General features: G+C 32.3%; 4 protein-coding genes across 5 annotated transcripts; 3 read left to right on the forward strand and 1 right to left on the reverse strand.

Moving 5' to 3' along the window:
• The first annotated feature begins 1508 nt into the window (after positions 1 to 1508).
• Positions 1509 to 9074, forward strand: LOC149503314 (uncharacterized). Its single transcript, XM_089737622.1, has 2 exons — positions 1509 to 3089; positions 6695 to 9074. Exons 1-2 carry the CDS (start codon positions 1811 to 1813, stop codon positions 6709 to 6711), a joined length of 1296 nt encoding a protein of 431 aa, XP_089593748.1. The 5' UTR covers positions 1509 to 1810; the 3' UTR covers positions 6712 to 9074.
• A 2138-nt stretch (positions 9075 to 11212) lies between these two features.
• Positions 11213 to 14265, forward strand: Tfb5 (transcription factor B5). The gene is made up of 2 exons (XM_028173558.2): positions 11213 to 11369; positions 14079 to 14265. Exons 1-2 carry the CDS (start codon positions 11335 to 11337, stop codon positions 14263 to 14265), a joined length of 222 nt encoding a protein of 73 aa, XP_028029359.1. The 5' UTR covers positions 11213 to 11334.
• LOC114242417 (meiotic nuclear division protein 1 homolog) lies at positions 11397 to 14112 on the reverse strand. Of its 2 annotated transcripts, XM_028173559.2 has the most exons (5): positions 13983 to 14112; positions 13253 to 13389; positions 12634 to 12739; positions 12369 to 12515; positions 11397 to 11733 (listed from the first exon to the last, which is right to left on the reverse strand). In XM_028173559.2, exons 1-5 carry the CDS (start codon positions 14070 to 14072, stop codon positions 11596 to 11598), a joined length of 618 nt encoding a protein of 205 aa, XP_028029360.2. In that variant the 5' UTR covers positions 14073 to 14112; the 3' UTR covers positions 11397 to 11595. The 2 variants fall into 2 exon arrangements, with proteins under 2 accessions (XP_028029360.2, XP_089593907.1); XM_089737781.1 differs by lacking the exon at positions 12369 to 12515.
• Positions 14266 to 15318: 1053 nt separating the features above from the next.
• Positions 15319 to 16595, forward strand: LOC114242415 (zinc finger HIT domain-containing protein 1). The gene is made up of 3 exons (XM_028173557.2): positions 15319 to 15474; positions 15706 to 15875; positions 16395 to 16595. Exons 1-3 carry the CDS (start codon positions 15319 to 15321, stop codon positions 16528 to 16530), a joined length of 462 nt encoding a protein of 153 aa, XP_028029358.1. The 3' UTR covers positions 16531 to 16595.
• The last annotated feature ends 640 nt before the right edge of the window (positions 16596 to 17235 follow it).

Here is a 17235-nt window from a genome sequence, read left to right on the forward strand (position 1 = left end):
TGAATAGATAAAAATGGTTTTACTGAAGTATTAAAAATGCATTTGTGGGAGCCCTTTTTTTATTGCACGGATGAACAAGCTCACGGCCGAAGTAAATTTAGAAATTTATAAGTCGTGGCCTAAAGGATAAGACGTCCGGTGTATTCGTATGTAGCGATGCACCGGTGTTCGAATCCCGCAGGCGGGTTCCAATTTTTCTAATGAAATACGTACTCAACAAATGTTCACGATTGACTTCCACGGTGAAGGAATAACATCGTGTAATAAAAATGAAACCCGCAGAATTATAATTTGCGTAATTACTGGTGGTAGGACCTATTGCGAGCCGCGCGGGTAGGTACCACCGCCCTGCCTATTTCTGCCGTGAAGCAGTAATACGTTTCGGCAGCCGTCGTAACTATACTTGAGACCATAGAACTTTAATCTCAAGGTGGGTGGCGCATTTACGTCGTAGATGTCTATGGGCTCCAGTAACCACTTCACACCAGGTGGGTTGTGAGCTCGTCCACCCATCTAGCAATAAAAAATAAAAAACAAGCAAAGGAATGAAATTAAATCCTTTAACTGCTATATTGAGAGTACGCTTTGAGGTTAGAAGGAAAATGCTGCAATGATTATAAAAATCCAATAGCCGTTGCAAATCAAATTGGTACTAAAGAGTCATATAAATCTGAAACCGATGATCATAGTGCAGACAAAAACGATTCGTCTGAAGAAGACGACTTAATTTAGAATTAGTCGTTATTGAACAATTTTTGTGTTGATTTACCTACAAATGGTATGTTCGTTACTAATTATTATTTTTGTAATAAAAAAGGAAACTAATAATTTCTAAACTTATTTCCTTTCATTAAATTTTATTTTAGTGTAAAATCTAGCGAGTTTGAATGTAGTACTACATATATTTTTCAGTGGTTTTCTGGTGGATTTAAAGGTTGAATCCGGTGGAAAGCTGGCATAGCTGCTGGCAGCACTGGTTACCAACGATTAGGTATTATCGGGGAAAAAAAACGCAAGCGTCATAGATATAAGGTCCCTTAGAGGTCTTCTATGTGTGTTTATTATTTAAGGAAGGCGGCTCTTTAAAAGTAGTTTTTTTTGGCGGGAACGCGAGGAATGAAGTCTTGTGATTAGTTTTATTTTTTCCATTATTTTTAGTGTTTCTTCAGGTTTAGATGTGTAATAACGGTGGCTTATTAACTATTTAATATCTGTGAAAGTGCACAAATGTAGCAAAATGAAACAAAGACGCTGAACCTAACTTCTCGGGATCCTCAAAAAAGTCCACTGAAAAAATCTCAGTAAATGACCACCATTTTACTGAGATTATAATATTTCATCATATATTTATTATATTTATTTTATTTATCATATTGTTATGATTATATATCTCATCTCATTTCATTTCACTCCGCATTATCATTTTTCATAAAAATAAGAATATACATTAAAATCAGACATGACCTAAAGGTTTTAGTTCCCAGGACATAAAATCCATTTAAAAAAAGTACGGTAATGTTTACATGTGATAAATTGATAGTGTAATCGTAAAATTGATAAAATGAGCATTTGTTACAATAAAATGAAATCAAAAACGTCACAGCGTTTCAATTATAGATTAAATGCACTTAAAGTTTTAAAGTGATACTTGTGTTAAATAAACCCTAGGATACGGCCACTGAGTTTCTCGCCGGATCTTCTCTTACTAGGCAAGCAAATTCGTCAGATTTGAGCCCCGTGAGCTCACCTACTCGCTCGATTAAGCTGGCATAGACCCTGAGTTACCAGTTTAAGTACGTGAAATTAAAACATGGAAAACAACAATAAAGAGATAACAGAGGGAAAGTCCACGGGGGATGAAACTATTTTCAACAATTTGACGAAATATGAGTCATCAAGTGACAGCTCTGGTGACGAATACCAGTACGAAAAGAATAGCGATTCTGCTGCCATTGGAGGGCAATTGTATGAAACCAAACTAATATGCCTTACATTGCTGCGAGCGCTTAAAGAAAAAAATTCAGAATTTTACTTAGGCTCCAACTTGGGTTCCATCGGAGCATTGGATGATATAATAATCAGATTTGACTATCCTAACATAGCTAAGAAGTTAAAACCTACACTGCTCTTAATCCAAACAAAACATAAAGATAATGTAAAGATAAATAAACAGAAAGATAAAATTAATGAAACAAATGTAAAAAAAGAGAACCACATCTTCAGCGTACTGTTATATTTAAAAAGTTACTTTATAATAGTTAACAAATTTGATCCTGAAAGCGAGAATCCTGTTTTCAGAGCACGTTTTGAAGATTCAGATTGTAATTTTATCATCTATACTTGTTATCATGAAAATTTCAAAAGTAACAATGTAAAAGAAGTTTTTGAAAATCCTCTTTTAAAAACAACTGATAGTGGAAAAGCTATCAAGATTAATTATGACAATTTCATAAATCTTATAGACATTTTAGTGGAAACCTATAGAAGATATCGTGCACAGTCACTAGCTGAGACCTTTATGAATTTTATTTTAGAAGATAATTATGTGAATATGATGACCAATAATCTGATTGCAGCTTACCATGTTTATCTAAAAGAAAATGTCATAGAGATATCTGACACTGATGAATCATACACAACATTTAAATTTCGTGAGAGCTTCTTTACGTCTGATGATTATTTTATTAAGATAATAAGAGATGTTATGCTGAATTCTGTAACAGCAAAACAACTAAGTGTATCAAAGAAAATTTCTTTATTAAAAACTAAACCTAATAAATTACCGAAACAATTTGGTAATCTTGATATTTTTATTGCAGACAATAAAGATGGAGAAATCGAACACATTTGTAAGCAAATACTTAACTTGTTAGATTTAGCTGATCATTCTACATATGTTGTATATTTAGATGACAGTAAAATTGGTTCTTGTAAAGATATAAAACATAGTGATATGAAACCATCTAGAATTGGTGGTCTTGTTGGAAATCTTTTAATATTGGACACAGCCACAAATATGCTTAAAATCAACAATGAAAACCTACCCATCACAGCAAGAAAAATTTTGAAGGAACTCAAAAAGGCAAAAGGTAGAAATTTTGATTTTTCAAAATACCGATTTGACATTGATGTACGTTATTTCCCAAAATTTTCAATGATGCATCATGCACATGATGTAAAATTTGTTAAAACTTATTTAGATAAGTTAACATTCTATTGTCATCAAGCTCAAGATACAGATCTAAATAGATTAGTGAAATATGAATTAAAGGATTTATATACAGATAACAATGAGTATTTTCGAATTAAAATAGATATATTGTTTCAAAATTTTCACCACAGAATCCAGAAGTGGTGGAGAAGATTAAATCGTATGCCTTATTATACTAAATCCAAAACTAATAAGCTTTTGGAAAAATGTAAAACATCTATTCTTGAAAACCCTCTAATGTCATTGGCTAACTACTTATATGTAAATTCCCTTGAAAAGTACTCTATTAAGTTCAATAGCAATGCAATAAATTCTTTAAAATATATAGACTTTACAAAAAATTACTTTATATCGACCAATTCCACATCATTTACCAGTATCAAATTACTTCAATACCTAAAAGAAAATCATAGTGGATCCTACATTTTCCTAGACCTGATTTACCTAATGACAGAAAATTATTATAAATGCATAGTAGAAAATGTCACAGAATCAAACTTAGACTTGTTGATATGTGTCATCAAAAAAACAGGAAATGAACAAATTTTGCAAGGAATTGAACAACTTTTGACAAAATTCAAAGGTAAAGTAATTGTAATATCAAATTTCGATTCACATTTCTCAAGACCCTGTGCTGATTTTGTTGAAACTGAAGACAACAGAAATCAAATGAGTGATATTGAGTCATATGAAGAAATTTCGCAGGATACAAACATATGCTTTCAAGGACAACAAATACCATTAGAAAAACTTTTAGGGAAGAACATAGATTTTATAAGCGTTGGCATTCTTAAAAAAATATTAAATAAAGAAATTATTGATGTTGGTGAAAAGATCTCCTATAAAAATTACCTTCCGGTTATTAATTGCTACCAAACTGCTCAAATAAATCGTTGTATTAAATTAGATACCAAAAAAACTTTGAATAATTTTAATATAATTGATATGACAAAAGATGTTGACAATTTAAAAGAAATTGATAGTGAAAAAGATAACTTGGTGTTTGTCTCCTCCAAAGAAGGCTCGAATGATACTACTTATAAACAATACACAAATTGTAATATTCACGTCTTTGTTAAAAATGAGAAGGATCATATTTGGGAAAAGAGTTATGGAAAACTGAATAAATTATTCAATATTATTGAGAGACTAAAACCACAGAATGACTCCTCAGAAATAAATAATTTAAAAGATTCAAATGAAAGAGTAAAGATAATTGCTGCTGAACCAGGAATGGGAAAATCTACACTACTCGAACATCTTAGCATGGCCACAAAGGCTAAATATGAGAATGAACTGATACTAAATATTGTATTGTACGATTACAAAACAAAATTTGATGCATGGGAAAATTCAGAACTAAGCTTAGAAGAAGTTTTGATTTTTTTGTTTAACATATTTTCGACTCACTGGTCTCTTGATCAATCAGACATTCATACCAATAGCAAAGGATCGAATTTAGATACTAATTTAAAACTAGACCTGAATGGCGGCAAAGTATTATTGAAATTCCAAAATGAAAATAAAAAAAATGAGCTTGCTCTTTTAGAGTTGCTGATTTTCAATCAATTCTACAATGACGGAAAACTTTCAGTTCTACTAGATGGATGTGATGAAATTTGTCCAACCTATTTAACTACACTCATAAGCCTAATAAAAATTCTTAATACAACAAAAATATCTCATTTATGGATCACTACTAGAAATTACAACAATGTATTAAATAAATTAGAAGATACGCTATGTTTATTTTCTCATATGCTGTATGAATGGTCAGATACTGTACAATTGAAATTTTTGAAACAATATTTTTCGAGATCTTTTGATATAGATCCAATTGATTTAAAAAATTTCAAACATTTAGAAGGTTATGTTGAACAGTTTCAAAATGAAATTTCTCATAAAATAATGGACAACATACGCAATAATAAATTCACCAGTATACCATTACATATCAGCATGATCGCTAAAATTTACGAGGATTCATTGAAGAAGGATTTCAGAAAAGTAATCGAAACATGCCCAACTGTAAATAACATAAAGGACATTGTTGATACGTTAGATTTGACAAAACTATACAATAAATTCATAGATGTTAAATTTAATGAAATCATGTATGGTCAAAAGAGGCCTTGGATCGATCCCCATGATTCAGTCTTAAAAAATTTGAAGAATATAGATTATTCAATGTTTATAAAAATGCACCAAATATCTGCTGCAGTTGTTATTTTCAGGCAAACGTCCATAACATTTCTCACTGATCAAGAAGAATTATTATTTAAAAAATTCGCCATTGACATTGAATCTAGTGATGAGAAACACGGTATCGTCGATGAAATAGTGGACGGTAAACCAAAATTCGTACATTATAGCTTTGTCGAATATTTTGCAGCAGAGTTTTTGTGCCTCAAATTAAAATCAAAAACATGTTCGGAATCAATTTTGAAATTCCTAATGGACGTTGTTTTCGTGGAAACGGAGTACCAAGGTATCAGAAACTTTATGGATAGTAAACTTTATAACGACACTGAATCCAGTAATTCTTACTTATATTATAATGAACAAATTTGCGAACTTTTATCATTGAAATCGATGTATAATGACAATGCATTATACATAGCGATTGAAGAATCTTTGAAAAATATTATAGTATTCATATTGAAAGCAATAAAAAATAACGTAGACGCGTTAATAAAGATCGTAACTCATCGTAACTCCTGGAAATGTATATTGTGTGCAGCAGCTGAAAAGGGATATCTGGATGTGATTAAAGAAATTAAGGACTCTGTACACGAATTTGATGAAAGTAAAGTTATTAAATTGTTTGATTGCGAAGATTCTCCAAACAATCCTTTCATAATCACACTTTATAAATGTAAAGATAATTTTGAACACACAAAAACTTTAGAGGCATTGTTACATAATTTACGTGATGAAGATGTGGCCGAATTATTTTTAAAGCCCTACCCGCCTATAAATAGCATATGTGCCTTTATTACCATGGAACCAGAAACCGTTGATTTCTGTATGAAATATTTAAAGAGACTAAATCGACAACAACGATGGAACTTGTTATCGGCGCAAGACGTATGCGGCCGAACTGCGGCACATCACGCTATCGATATGTGTAGATTTCCTTTCTTTTTAATAATGAAAGATTTATTAGATTCCGAACAAAGCAGGCGTATTTTCTCTACAAGAAACACGTTCGAAGAAACTGCACATGACATTTGGGAGAAAAAAGTCCGTGAATTCTCTTCTAAATGAAACACCAACTTAGTTCAAGACAATGCTGTTAAATGCGATATTCTTCGTTTTAACGGCATTAATTTAACCAATATCTAAGAAGGGCAGGCGAGGCGAAATCATGACCACAGGTGCCTATTACAAAGTACATAAATGGCAAAAATGAAGAAAATATTACACATGGAAGCATTTGAGATTTCTCAAATTTATTGCAAATCGTTTTTTTTTTTGCTGAAGGAAGAAGATTGCTTTGAACCCGAAGATCTTCTTAGTTTAACTGCGACGGGTGAGCAAGCACGGGTCAGCCAGAAAATGTGGAATTTGCTACTGGTGTTAGGACCTCTTGTGATACTGGTGGTGGGACCTCTTGTGAGTTCGCGCGGGTAGGTACCACCCTGCCTATTTCTGCCGTGAAGCAGTAATTCGTTTCGGTTTGAAGAGCGGGGCAGCCGTTGTAACTATACTGAGACCTTACAACTGATATCTCAAGGTGGGTGGCGCATTTACGTTGTAGATGTCTATGGGCTTCAATAACCTTCTTAACACCAGGTAGGCTGTGAGCTCGTCCACCCATGAAAGCAATAAAAATAATGAAAAAAACTACCTGAGAGCCTTATAGTAGTTGTTTCGCTAGTGTATACATCTACAATCGCAACCCTATAAGAAGATATCACGAGAACCTGTGCGGGCCGATGTAGTGGACTAAATGTCACATATCACTCCCTTGAGTCATTAGGGGATTTATGCAAGTTTGGTAAAATACCACCTCACTATGAAGGAACGGGTAAATCCGTTTACTCATTATTTGGTAGAGCCTATTGAGGACCAAGGCAGCGTGATCAGTGTCTGAACTAACCGGAAGTCGGTAGGTCATGGATCTATCCAGGGTCACTCTTAAACATAACTTACCGAGCTCAGGCTATAGATTAGTCGGAGAGGTTGATAGGGAGGACAGTAAATTGCAATTAGTTTATGTAGTAAACTGCTTTATCTAAATAAAAAGAAAAGCGTAATGGCTATCTATATATTTAGAAATTAATTGCTGTTCGTTAGTCTCGCTAAAACTCGAGAACGGCACTACCGATAATTATTTGTGGAAGTCCAGAGAAGGTTTAAAAGGTAGATAAATATGAAAATGCTCGGAATTAAAGTTTAGGTCTTTTGTTTATCGATTGAGGCACTACGAACTCTGCCGGGTCAGCTAGTATTATTATATGTATTGTATGTAATCAAATTGTAAGATAGGTACTGTAAAATAACACAAAAACAAAAAATGTTTATGAATTAGAAATAATTACTCTTATATAAATTAATTACAATATTATTATAACAAACTCAAATTAAAACAATAAGATTGTTTATTTATTGTATATCCGCGAATAGTGAAAACGAGAATGAAGGAAGCGCGAATAAGGAGTACTTACTGTATATTCAATAACAAGTATATAAACTGAACATTACCCATACTTTTCATACCATGCAAACTGCAGACAAGCATCTCTCTCCGCTCTTTCGATCTCTTAAGAGTAAGATTAAAATTATTGTACCGACATCAACCATAGGTCGCCCGAGATAAATAAACCACTGCAAGCATCAGTGGATTAATACAAACCAATTAGGTACCAAAATACAAATCAATTTGTACGTATTCATTTTTATAATTCGATAGTGCCTAAGATTAATCTATTAATACGTGAAGCAACAACTTTGTACCCCTTTTTACGAAAATGGCACGGATGGAGGAGTATGAAATTTCCCACATAGAGAATATAGAGAAGGAGTGCGGAATGTTAATATTTTTTTAAAAATATGCATAAACAATACATACATTAAATCAAGAAAAAAAAACATTACACACACTAACATATTTGATACTTCACACACGCATGCATACTATTTGTATAATGTCAAACTTTTCAGTCTGTGTGCTTAGTGCGAGTTTTTTAACCTTCTCGATACATAGCGTAAAAGTTAATCCACTTTTGTATGCAGTTGGAACGGCGCCCCTAGCGGCAAACGTAGGCAAACGAACCTATCTTATTATATTAATATCTTATACCTTCGGCTCGGTTCGATTTCGATTTCGGGGGCGATAAATCGATCTAGCTACGATTTATTTTCAGAAAATGTTGTTTTATTCGTGTTTTCAATAATCAACTCTTCCCGTCATCTATTAGCGAATAATAATACTATTTTTCTTAATTGAGGGCAACTAACCGCCTTAAAGACAAAACAAGATGGAGTAATAAAAAAAAAAAAACGAGCAAAGCTCGGTCATCATCTAGTTCCATACAAATTTGAGCTAGCTATCGAGAACGTTAAAAAACTCGCACTAAGCACACTGTTGATCAAATTGTGAATAGAGCAATATTGTTTGTCTTGAATATAGTCTGGGCGAAATCTGTGAATAAAGAAGTTTATTAGTGTACAAACATAACATTTCAATTAATTATAGTCGAATTTCGACTACCGGGGGACCACTAGTATATAAATATAAATAGACGACTATAGGTGTAAGAATAAGTAAATAATCTGGTGCTACTCATAGTTGTAAATTAATGTAATGTATATGTACAACGTATGAATTAGTATTTTTTTAATAAAAATTGTTCTAGTAGATTTGTTTTTTGTTTTATCAGAAATTATTATTTATTATGTGTCCTGCGAAAAACTGAAGATTTGAAATTATTAAAATGGAAACAATATAATAATATTACAAAATATATAAAAAACCAAATTAAACGCAAACTCGTGGTTTATCAACCTTTAAATTTATGAGAACGCTTACACGGAGAAAGAGAAATGGTGCTAATTCGCTGGACAATACTTTTCTGTTTTTTCTTTTTTTCTCCGGCATTTGTTTTTTTAATCCATAGGTGGTTGAACGACATCATGGAGCGACTGGTTTTAATTGGTTACCGGAATCTAGGGGGCCTCAAAGTGGTGGACATAAACGACAAGTGAATGTGGAGATCGACGAAGTCTAAAAATCAACCCCTATCAATCACTGCAAGTTCTTATTTGAAACTTTAAAAAATACAGCATCTGTTATTACGTGATTTTGTTCTATTCACTAATAACTTAAGGAGCTACCTCTTTAAGTCACGCACGAACAGGTACCTAGGCACATGGGCCCAATCTGAGAGAATTTGCTAACACTAGTCTCAGCAAGTGTAATGCTTCGCAGAATCTACCACCGATTGGAATCGCGACACACTGAGAAGATCCGGCGAGAAACTCAGTGGGTTGTGAGTATGGGTTAGTTCGCTGAGCGAACTCTTCATTTTAATCGACGAGTTAAACGAGGACTGGGAACGGTGCTTAAAGAGCCTAACAGCACCAAGAGTGGATCCGGTGGATCCCATTCAATTCCGCTCGCAACGCCATCAAGTACGGACGTGCTGTTAAAAATTGTCGCTGTCAACGCGACCTTATTTTTCTCAAAACGTTGTCGCTGTAGTCGCGACCTTGAGTCGAAAACGCACAATTCGTGTTTGATTTGTTTTTGCGAACGAAAACTTCACTAGCTATCTTTCTCAAGACAAAAAGCTCACTACGATCTGCTTGTTGTGGCGTGTCACAACTTAGTGGGTTCCCACCTTCCTGGACTACATCCCAATGCCTACGCAATGTCGTTATTTCATTTAATTTCATCCCAGTTGATTAATGTCTCAAATTAATCATCTTCATTTCACTCCATATTATCATTTTTCATCGAAATAAGCATTTATATTAAAATAAGACATGACTTAAAAGTCTTAGTTACCAGGTCATAAAATCCCTTAAAAAAAAGCTTACACTTACGTCTTAAAGGCTTATTACACTTGGCTAAATTTAGTCGACTGAATTCAAAAGCAAATTTAGAAGCAAGTTGGAAGCTTCTGATTACACTGTTCTTAACTTCAGTTACTGAATCAATTGTCAGTATAAACGCGACGAAGTAGGACATGTCGTGTGTGTCTGAATGGCCCCAGTATTATCTAAACAACAAAAAATTGATCTAGGCGTAGCCCTCGCTGTCAGCTCAATTGAAATATCATTGAAAATGAAGAGTAGGGGCGAAGAAATATATATTACTGCGCGGAAAGTTAGCAAATATGAACATTATGAGTGATTTAGAACCAGCAGACTTCAGAAATGATCTACGAATGGATTCGAGATCGTTTGACCAAATATTAAGCCTTGTGACACCATTTTTTTCAAAAGCAAGATACTATCCTACGATACTACTATAGTCTATTATATATCTATATTATATAACTATAACATATCTAATCCTACGATAGTATAAGTCCAAAAGAAAGATTGGTTGTAACATTAAGATTTCTTGCAACAGGAAATTCGTATCAAGATTTAATTTTTAGTTCTTTATAATATCCCACGCCCTGCTGACAAAAATTATCCCTGAAACAAGTTGGGCTATTTATAAATGTTTGGCACATTAAATAAAGGTGACCGAAATAAATACTTTTTATTCGGAAGTAAAAAACAAACTAAGCCGTCCTTACGCACGGAGAGCTATGGGACGACTGAAATCATTAAGTAACTAAATGCGATTACACCTTCCTAAATGCGTTTCTAATTAGGCTTCTAAATGATTTAGTCAGTCAGAAACCATCCTTGCTACTGAATTTAGTAGGCTAACTTACTGAATACTATTACACCGACTAAATTTAGCAAAGTGTAATGAGCCTCTAAACTTACCCATAAATAATAGATATTAAGTGTATAGTCTATGAATAATAGTTTATAATAGTAATAGCATTCTGTATAATCTATGGTATCTACTGAAAGTTGGGAGTAAATAGGTACGGTACCTACATACTTTATTTACAATTAATTAATACATAAAGTGACAAGTTCTAAAACAATGAACCATGGTGAATGTAATGAAAGGTGTCCTCGTTGAATGGTATTTATTATTTTTATTTCCCACAAATATTACTTTTACGCAAACTTACAGATAAAGTTAAAATCGTTACAATGTGCTTTAATGATTTGTATTTTAAATTACATCAGTTAATCAATTTACTACGTACAATATATTAACATGCCAAACAATTTCTTCTTTGGTTTTTCCCATACTTAAATTTAATGTTCTGGGCCTAGGTTATGAGGAATGCCTTGTATATAAATCTTCATTCAATGTAATCCATATCTTTAGGTATGTTAAAATTTTCTTCTAGTGCATCAATATCTATTTGAAAACTATTTTTTATATAAGATTTCAATATATATACATTTTCTGTCCATCTGTTGCTGGCTGTTTTCAATTCCTACAAAATGAAACATTTTTAATCCAATATTATTATTTGATAATATTATAGTTATGCTTTTGGTTATACATACTACCACCTACAGAAAGCTATTTATCAAAACATAGTCTTTTTTAAATGTACTTTATTTTCCTTATTTTTAAATAATGAATACAATGCTTAATTAATATATTGATAAGTTATATTGAGTAATATTACCCACCAAATAATAAAATATATATTTTCTAGCATGAAATAGACATGTTAGACTTAAAAGTCATTACCAGTTGTAAGCTCATACAGTTTTGTCATTCTGCCTACATCTGCCAAAAAAAATATACACATTCCAGTTTGATCAGTTCACTTGGCCTTTATGAAATATAATGGTAACTGATCTAATGTGTGCAATATTAAAGTGGGTAGCAGAAGTCACATTGTGATACCTATCAACTTCAGTAACTTACTTAACACTTCAGAAACACTAAATACTATACTACTATAGAAAGGCCATGAACTGATTCATCAATTACTAGATCCTTAAACTTGGGACATTGGCCTTATCTATTGCACTCACAGTGGGGCGCTAATATGAGCTTGAATGGAATATAGACCTTAAGACATCATCTCATCTACATTAATATAAAAATTGGATTTACAGTTATTTCACGTCTCAGTTGTGCAATATATTCAGGATCAGATTCTCTGTATTTTTGTAATTCTCTCTTATATGAAACCTCTTGCTTTTGAAGATCTTCTAAAGATGATAATATTTTTATTCTTTCTTCAGATATCTCTCTGCCTTTCTAATATTAAAGTCAATTAATAAATATATCAGTCTCTGATAAATATAGAATAGAATTAAGTTTCATTATAACTCTATAGACTATACTATACTAAGTAAAAAGCTATAAATATTCTGACCGATTCTGCTATAAGGACTTCCTCAGTTTTCTTTAACTTCTTCGTACATTCATCAAATTCATTCTGGAGTTCTTGTAGCTTCCTCTTCTTGGTACTTTTTGCTTTGCTACAAGTAATTTATTGAATGTTTGCATGGCATTACCACAGCTTGCTTGATTTGAAAAATAATTTTGCAGTCATAAATTTTTAAAAAGCACAATTGTTTACTCTAATTTCTCATAGCATCAGTGTGTAAAGTCCATGTAAATTTTATTATTCAAAATAATTAAACTAGTCTTAGTCAATGACTGACTCGGTGGTGCAAAAGTTGGCACCCCTGACTGCCGAAAGATGTGGATTCAATTCCCATATTGGGCAAAAATTTATTCATTCAGCTTTATTGCTTACATGAGTCCACCTGGTTTTACATGGTAACCGAAGCCCATAGACATTACAACATAAATGCTGCCACCTGCTTTGAGACAAGATTTCTAAGGTCTCCGTTGTAACAGCATGATGACCCAACACCCTTCAAACCGAAATAAATAACTGCTTAATGGCAGAAATAGGCCAGATTTGACGCCAGATGATAATGTACTGTTCTGTTCCCAGTTATTTAGTTAGTTGTTTAACATAGTACCTTGGGAAAGACCAAAAGTACACTGAAGTCCCAATTTTTTCAGAATCAACCAGGTGATCATCAATTAGACTCTGAATCACTTCTTTAACTGATTGCATTGTAATACCCTTTTCTTTTGGTGCTATTTTTTCTAGTTCCTGTAAAAGTTAAAATATAAAATATTATCTTAATAGATTTTGTTATGGCCACTTCTGTTTTATGTGCTGTCTAAACATTTTCTTTTGAACTAATTATTGACTATCTGGTGACTCAAATAACATGATCACCAACAAATAAGAAATTGGACTCCTACCAAGTAAGTCAAATGATGAGTAAACGTTCGTGAAAACTTCATTTATTATTACTTTGCTCTCAATTAATTAAAAAACGACCTTGCATTGCTAGTAAGTAAGAAACTCCAGACACTATTTCACACTGTCTCATTTATCCTAAACAAGAGATATATTTTATTGCTTACTTGAGTGGAAGAGCTTAATACCCACCCCTGGTGTATGTGATTAGGTTACTGGAGTCAACAGACATCACAATGTATGTGCCACCCATCAGTATTATCAGATTTCATTAATTATTAATTGTGAAAGTCATTTATAAACATGTTTAATTACAAAGTTCATTACTAAAATTGGCACCTAACCGCTGGGTTTAAACATTGGTGTACACCTGGCATCTTATCGTTTAGAGCAGAGTGACATCGTAAGCTATGTATGAAGTTGTAATTTAATGAGGTTACCTTTAATTGAAAAAAATCTTGACTTTGATGGAATATTTCAAGCATTCTGGTCTTCTTTTCATCAGCACTAAGACCTCGTTTCTTGGACATTTTCAGTGATCCGGCAATGAAACAATTCTTACTACACTTGGATGAAACTCTTGCACTCGGTAGAAAGTTTATTCTTCAAGACCTGGATGAAACACACTTGTTCATATCAGCTGATATTGTGGAGACTCTACAAGCTCGCGTTGACGATTTAATGGACCAGCTCAGCATACCCGTGCACGATAAAGGATTATAAATTACGAGGTAAATATTCAAACATATTTGTATAATATATGGTGATAGAGATCCGCATTTGTGCGCAAATCGCGAAATTTTACTTACATAATATTATTAGGTTTATGTACATATGATTCGATTTTCAATTTTTATAGTTTTACTTCTTATTTAACCTATTTATCCTATTTGTAAATAAAAAATATTTATATTAAATAATATTTAAAAAAAGACTAAACAACACGCTTTTATAAAAACTTCAACAAAAAAAATTTTTAAAAAATTATTTATATAAAAGCGTGGGGTGCGTGGTGTCAATAGTTCGAAATATTTTATTGACAGTGATATGAGTGGAATTTGATAATACCTAAAGCACCCAATGCTTTTTTTACAATAGATTTATTTATTGTATTGTACAGATGGAGCTAATATTATGAACGTAAGTTAATTACACAAAAACTAGTTGTTCTATAATTAACTATTATAAAAATATATTAAGGATGTCCTTTAATTATGATTAAGACATGTGTAAATTAATGTTAACTCAGAAAACAAGGCTGCCGGAAAATGTTTTAGCATAAAATACAGAAGAAGACTACTAATCAGTGCAAATATAAATTAGTGTTATAAAATAAATTTAAATTTAAAAACATTTACATAATTAACTGTGTATTCTATTTTTATGTGATCTGTGTTTGTATTGGTTTGCACAATGTTAGATCATTTAAGAATAACATAACATTTTAAGAATAATAAGAATGGTTAGTATTGTCTGTTGAAGATATTAGGTAATTAAAATCAGTCTCTGTTCAAAGCCTCAATGGATATAGTCAAGATTAGTCTAATCAGATTCATCATACTTATTTATCTATTGGCACGTCAAAGAAAGTGGGCCTATTGCAAAGTTGTGTTGTATTGTTCTATTATAAATCCTATTGTTGTTGTACTATCAAAGTTATCTACAGCCTGCCTTAAATCTACACTATATTATATATTTTTCGATGAACTAAACAAAAGATACAAGAAAGATAAGAGAATCAATTAATATATTCTTGATTATAGTTGCTACATCAAAATGACCTCACGCGAATCTGGAAGAGTCAAAGATGCCGAGAGAAGAAAGGTTTTGGATGATGTGGCGAGAAAACGTCGAGCGAGAAAAGCAGTTGAGGCCCTAGAACAAGATAACTTTCATGAAGACCCACATGCAGATTTAGTTATGTCAAAGAAGGTAACATTGTTAAACTACGGAGCTTCATTCTTAATTATTTATTCAGGACGTCAATTCTGATTCAACTCATCAAATTTATTAAATTTAAAGCCCATAAGTCAGTAGACCAAAAATTGTCTTAATTAAATCATTTTTGTGATAGAATCTAGATTTACGATATGCTGATGTTATGATAAATCAAAAAAATATAATAATATAAATACTGAAATTGAAATGGTCAAATTATTACAGGTGCCGAAATTCGCAGACTCTAATGAGAAACCAACTAGGAAGAAGAAGTCTAAAAGCGCTGAATATTATAAGATGCGATTTCGGAAAACGTTTGCGCAGCTGGTAGAAGAGGATGCAAGTTTTAGATCAAAACCTCCTAACTACTTGTCCGCACAAGCGCCACCTTCTAAGTAAAAGCACTTGTTAAGTTATTGTTATTCACTTAGTTTTGGCATTCATGTATGTAAGGTCGTAGGTACAAGACGAAATTCGTGCCAATATGCAGCTTTGGAAATACTTGTACATAATATTATAAACTGTGGTTATGAGTGGTATTTTTTTTTCTCTTCTTTGAACTGATCTTCTGCAAATCCTCTTGTTATAATGAAACAATTATTCGAACTGTCGAAGTTCATATTATAGTCGATGATGTGTTAACTTAAAATCTTTTCAAATATATCTCAATAAATTGATGTATGAATTAATAAAAATAAACTATGTATTATCGCCTGAACTATTGTAAAACTAAATAGATCGTTCGCGAAAATGGTGTAGTCTCTCAGAAATGATAAAATCCTAAGCATATTTTGGCGTATCATGAAATTAGTCTTGAAAAGTTAGATTGAAAAACTTTATATAACTGTAAAGGATTTCTAATACTTTATAATCTTAAATAATGGGAAATTTAATAAAATGCGACTTAATTTCAGATTTCCCGAGCGACATTTCTGTGCTGTTTGTGGGTTTCCATCGAATTACACATGTATACCATGTGGTGCTAGATATTGTAGTGTAAAGTGTCTCGGAACTCACTTGGATACGCGATGCCTCAAATGGACTGCTTAATTTCAAGAAACTAGCTTTACGTTAATATTGTGATAATTTACGTAATAAAATTTAATAAAACAATAGTTCTGTTCAAAATTCCCGCGTAAAACCTTTAACATTCTTTTTGAAGTTGACGAAATCTAACGCAAAGTATCAAACTCATACAGCCAATTCAAAATGATTTATGAAAACTATTACTTTTTTGTTTTTAATTTTCATACAAAATTGTTTTCGATAGTTTATTAGATTAATAATTTGTTTAAAAGAATAGAAGAATTTATCTCACCTTGTTTCGAATTGCTAGAAGAACCACAAGTAGCGAGGCTTTGGATATCATCTAATAAATTTTAATGATGATGCGTTTTTGAAGAATGCTAGGAGTGAAATCATAATGAACACGAATGTTTAAATACCTATACACTTTATTCATCTAATTTCTTCAGGGTTTATTACTACTACCTTCTACCTTTATTAATGGTGAACAAGTGTGGGAAAATGAAAAATTCGCTGACTTTTTCTTGATTCTTTCATTTGACTAAGACTGTAATCACTTTTTTTTATTTCATTTAATTTAACTCAACTATCATCGTAAATCAACAATAATACATTCCGCTCCGTATCATTATTCATTTAACAGCTTACAGCAGCAACGGACTAGCAAAAAGCCATACTGATTTTTTTTAGATCATATCAGTTTTATTAAAGTTTTAACTATCTATGCAT

This window comes from Bombyx mandarina, chromosome 03, assembly GCF_030267445.1.
Source record: "Bombyx mandarina strain Sakado chromosome 03, ASM3026744v2".
NCBI classification, from domain to species: Eukaryota; Metazoa; Arthropoda; class Insecta; order Lepidoptera; family Bombycidae; genus Bombyx; species Bombyx mandarina.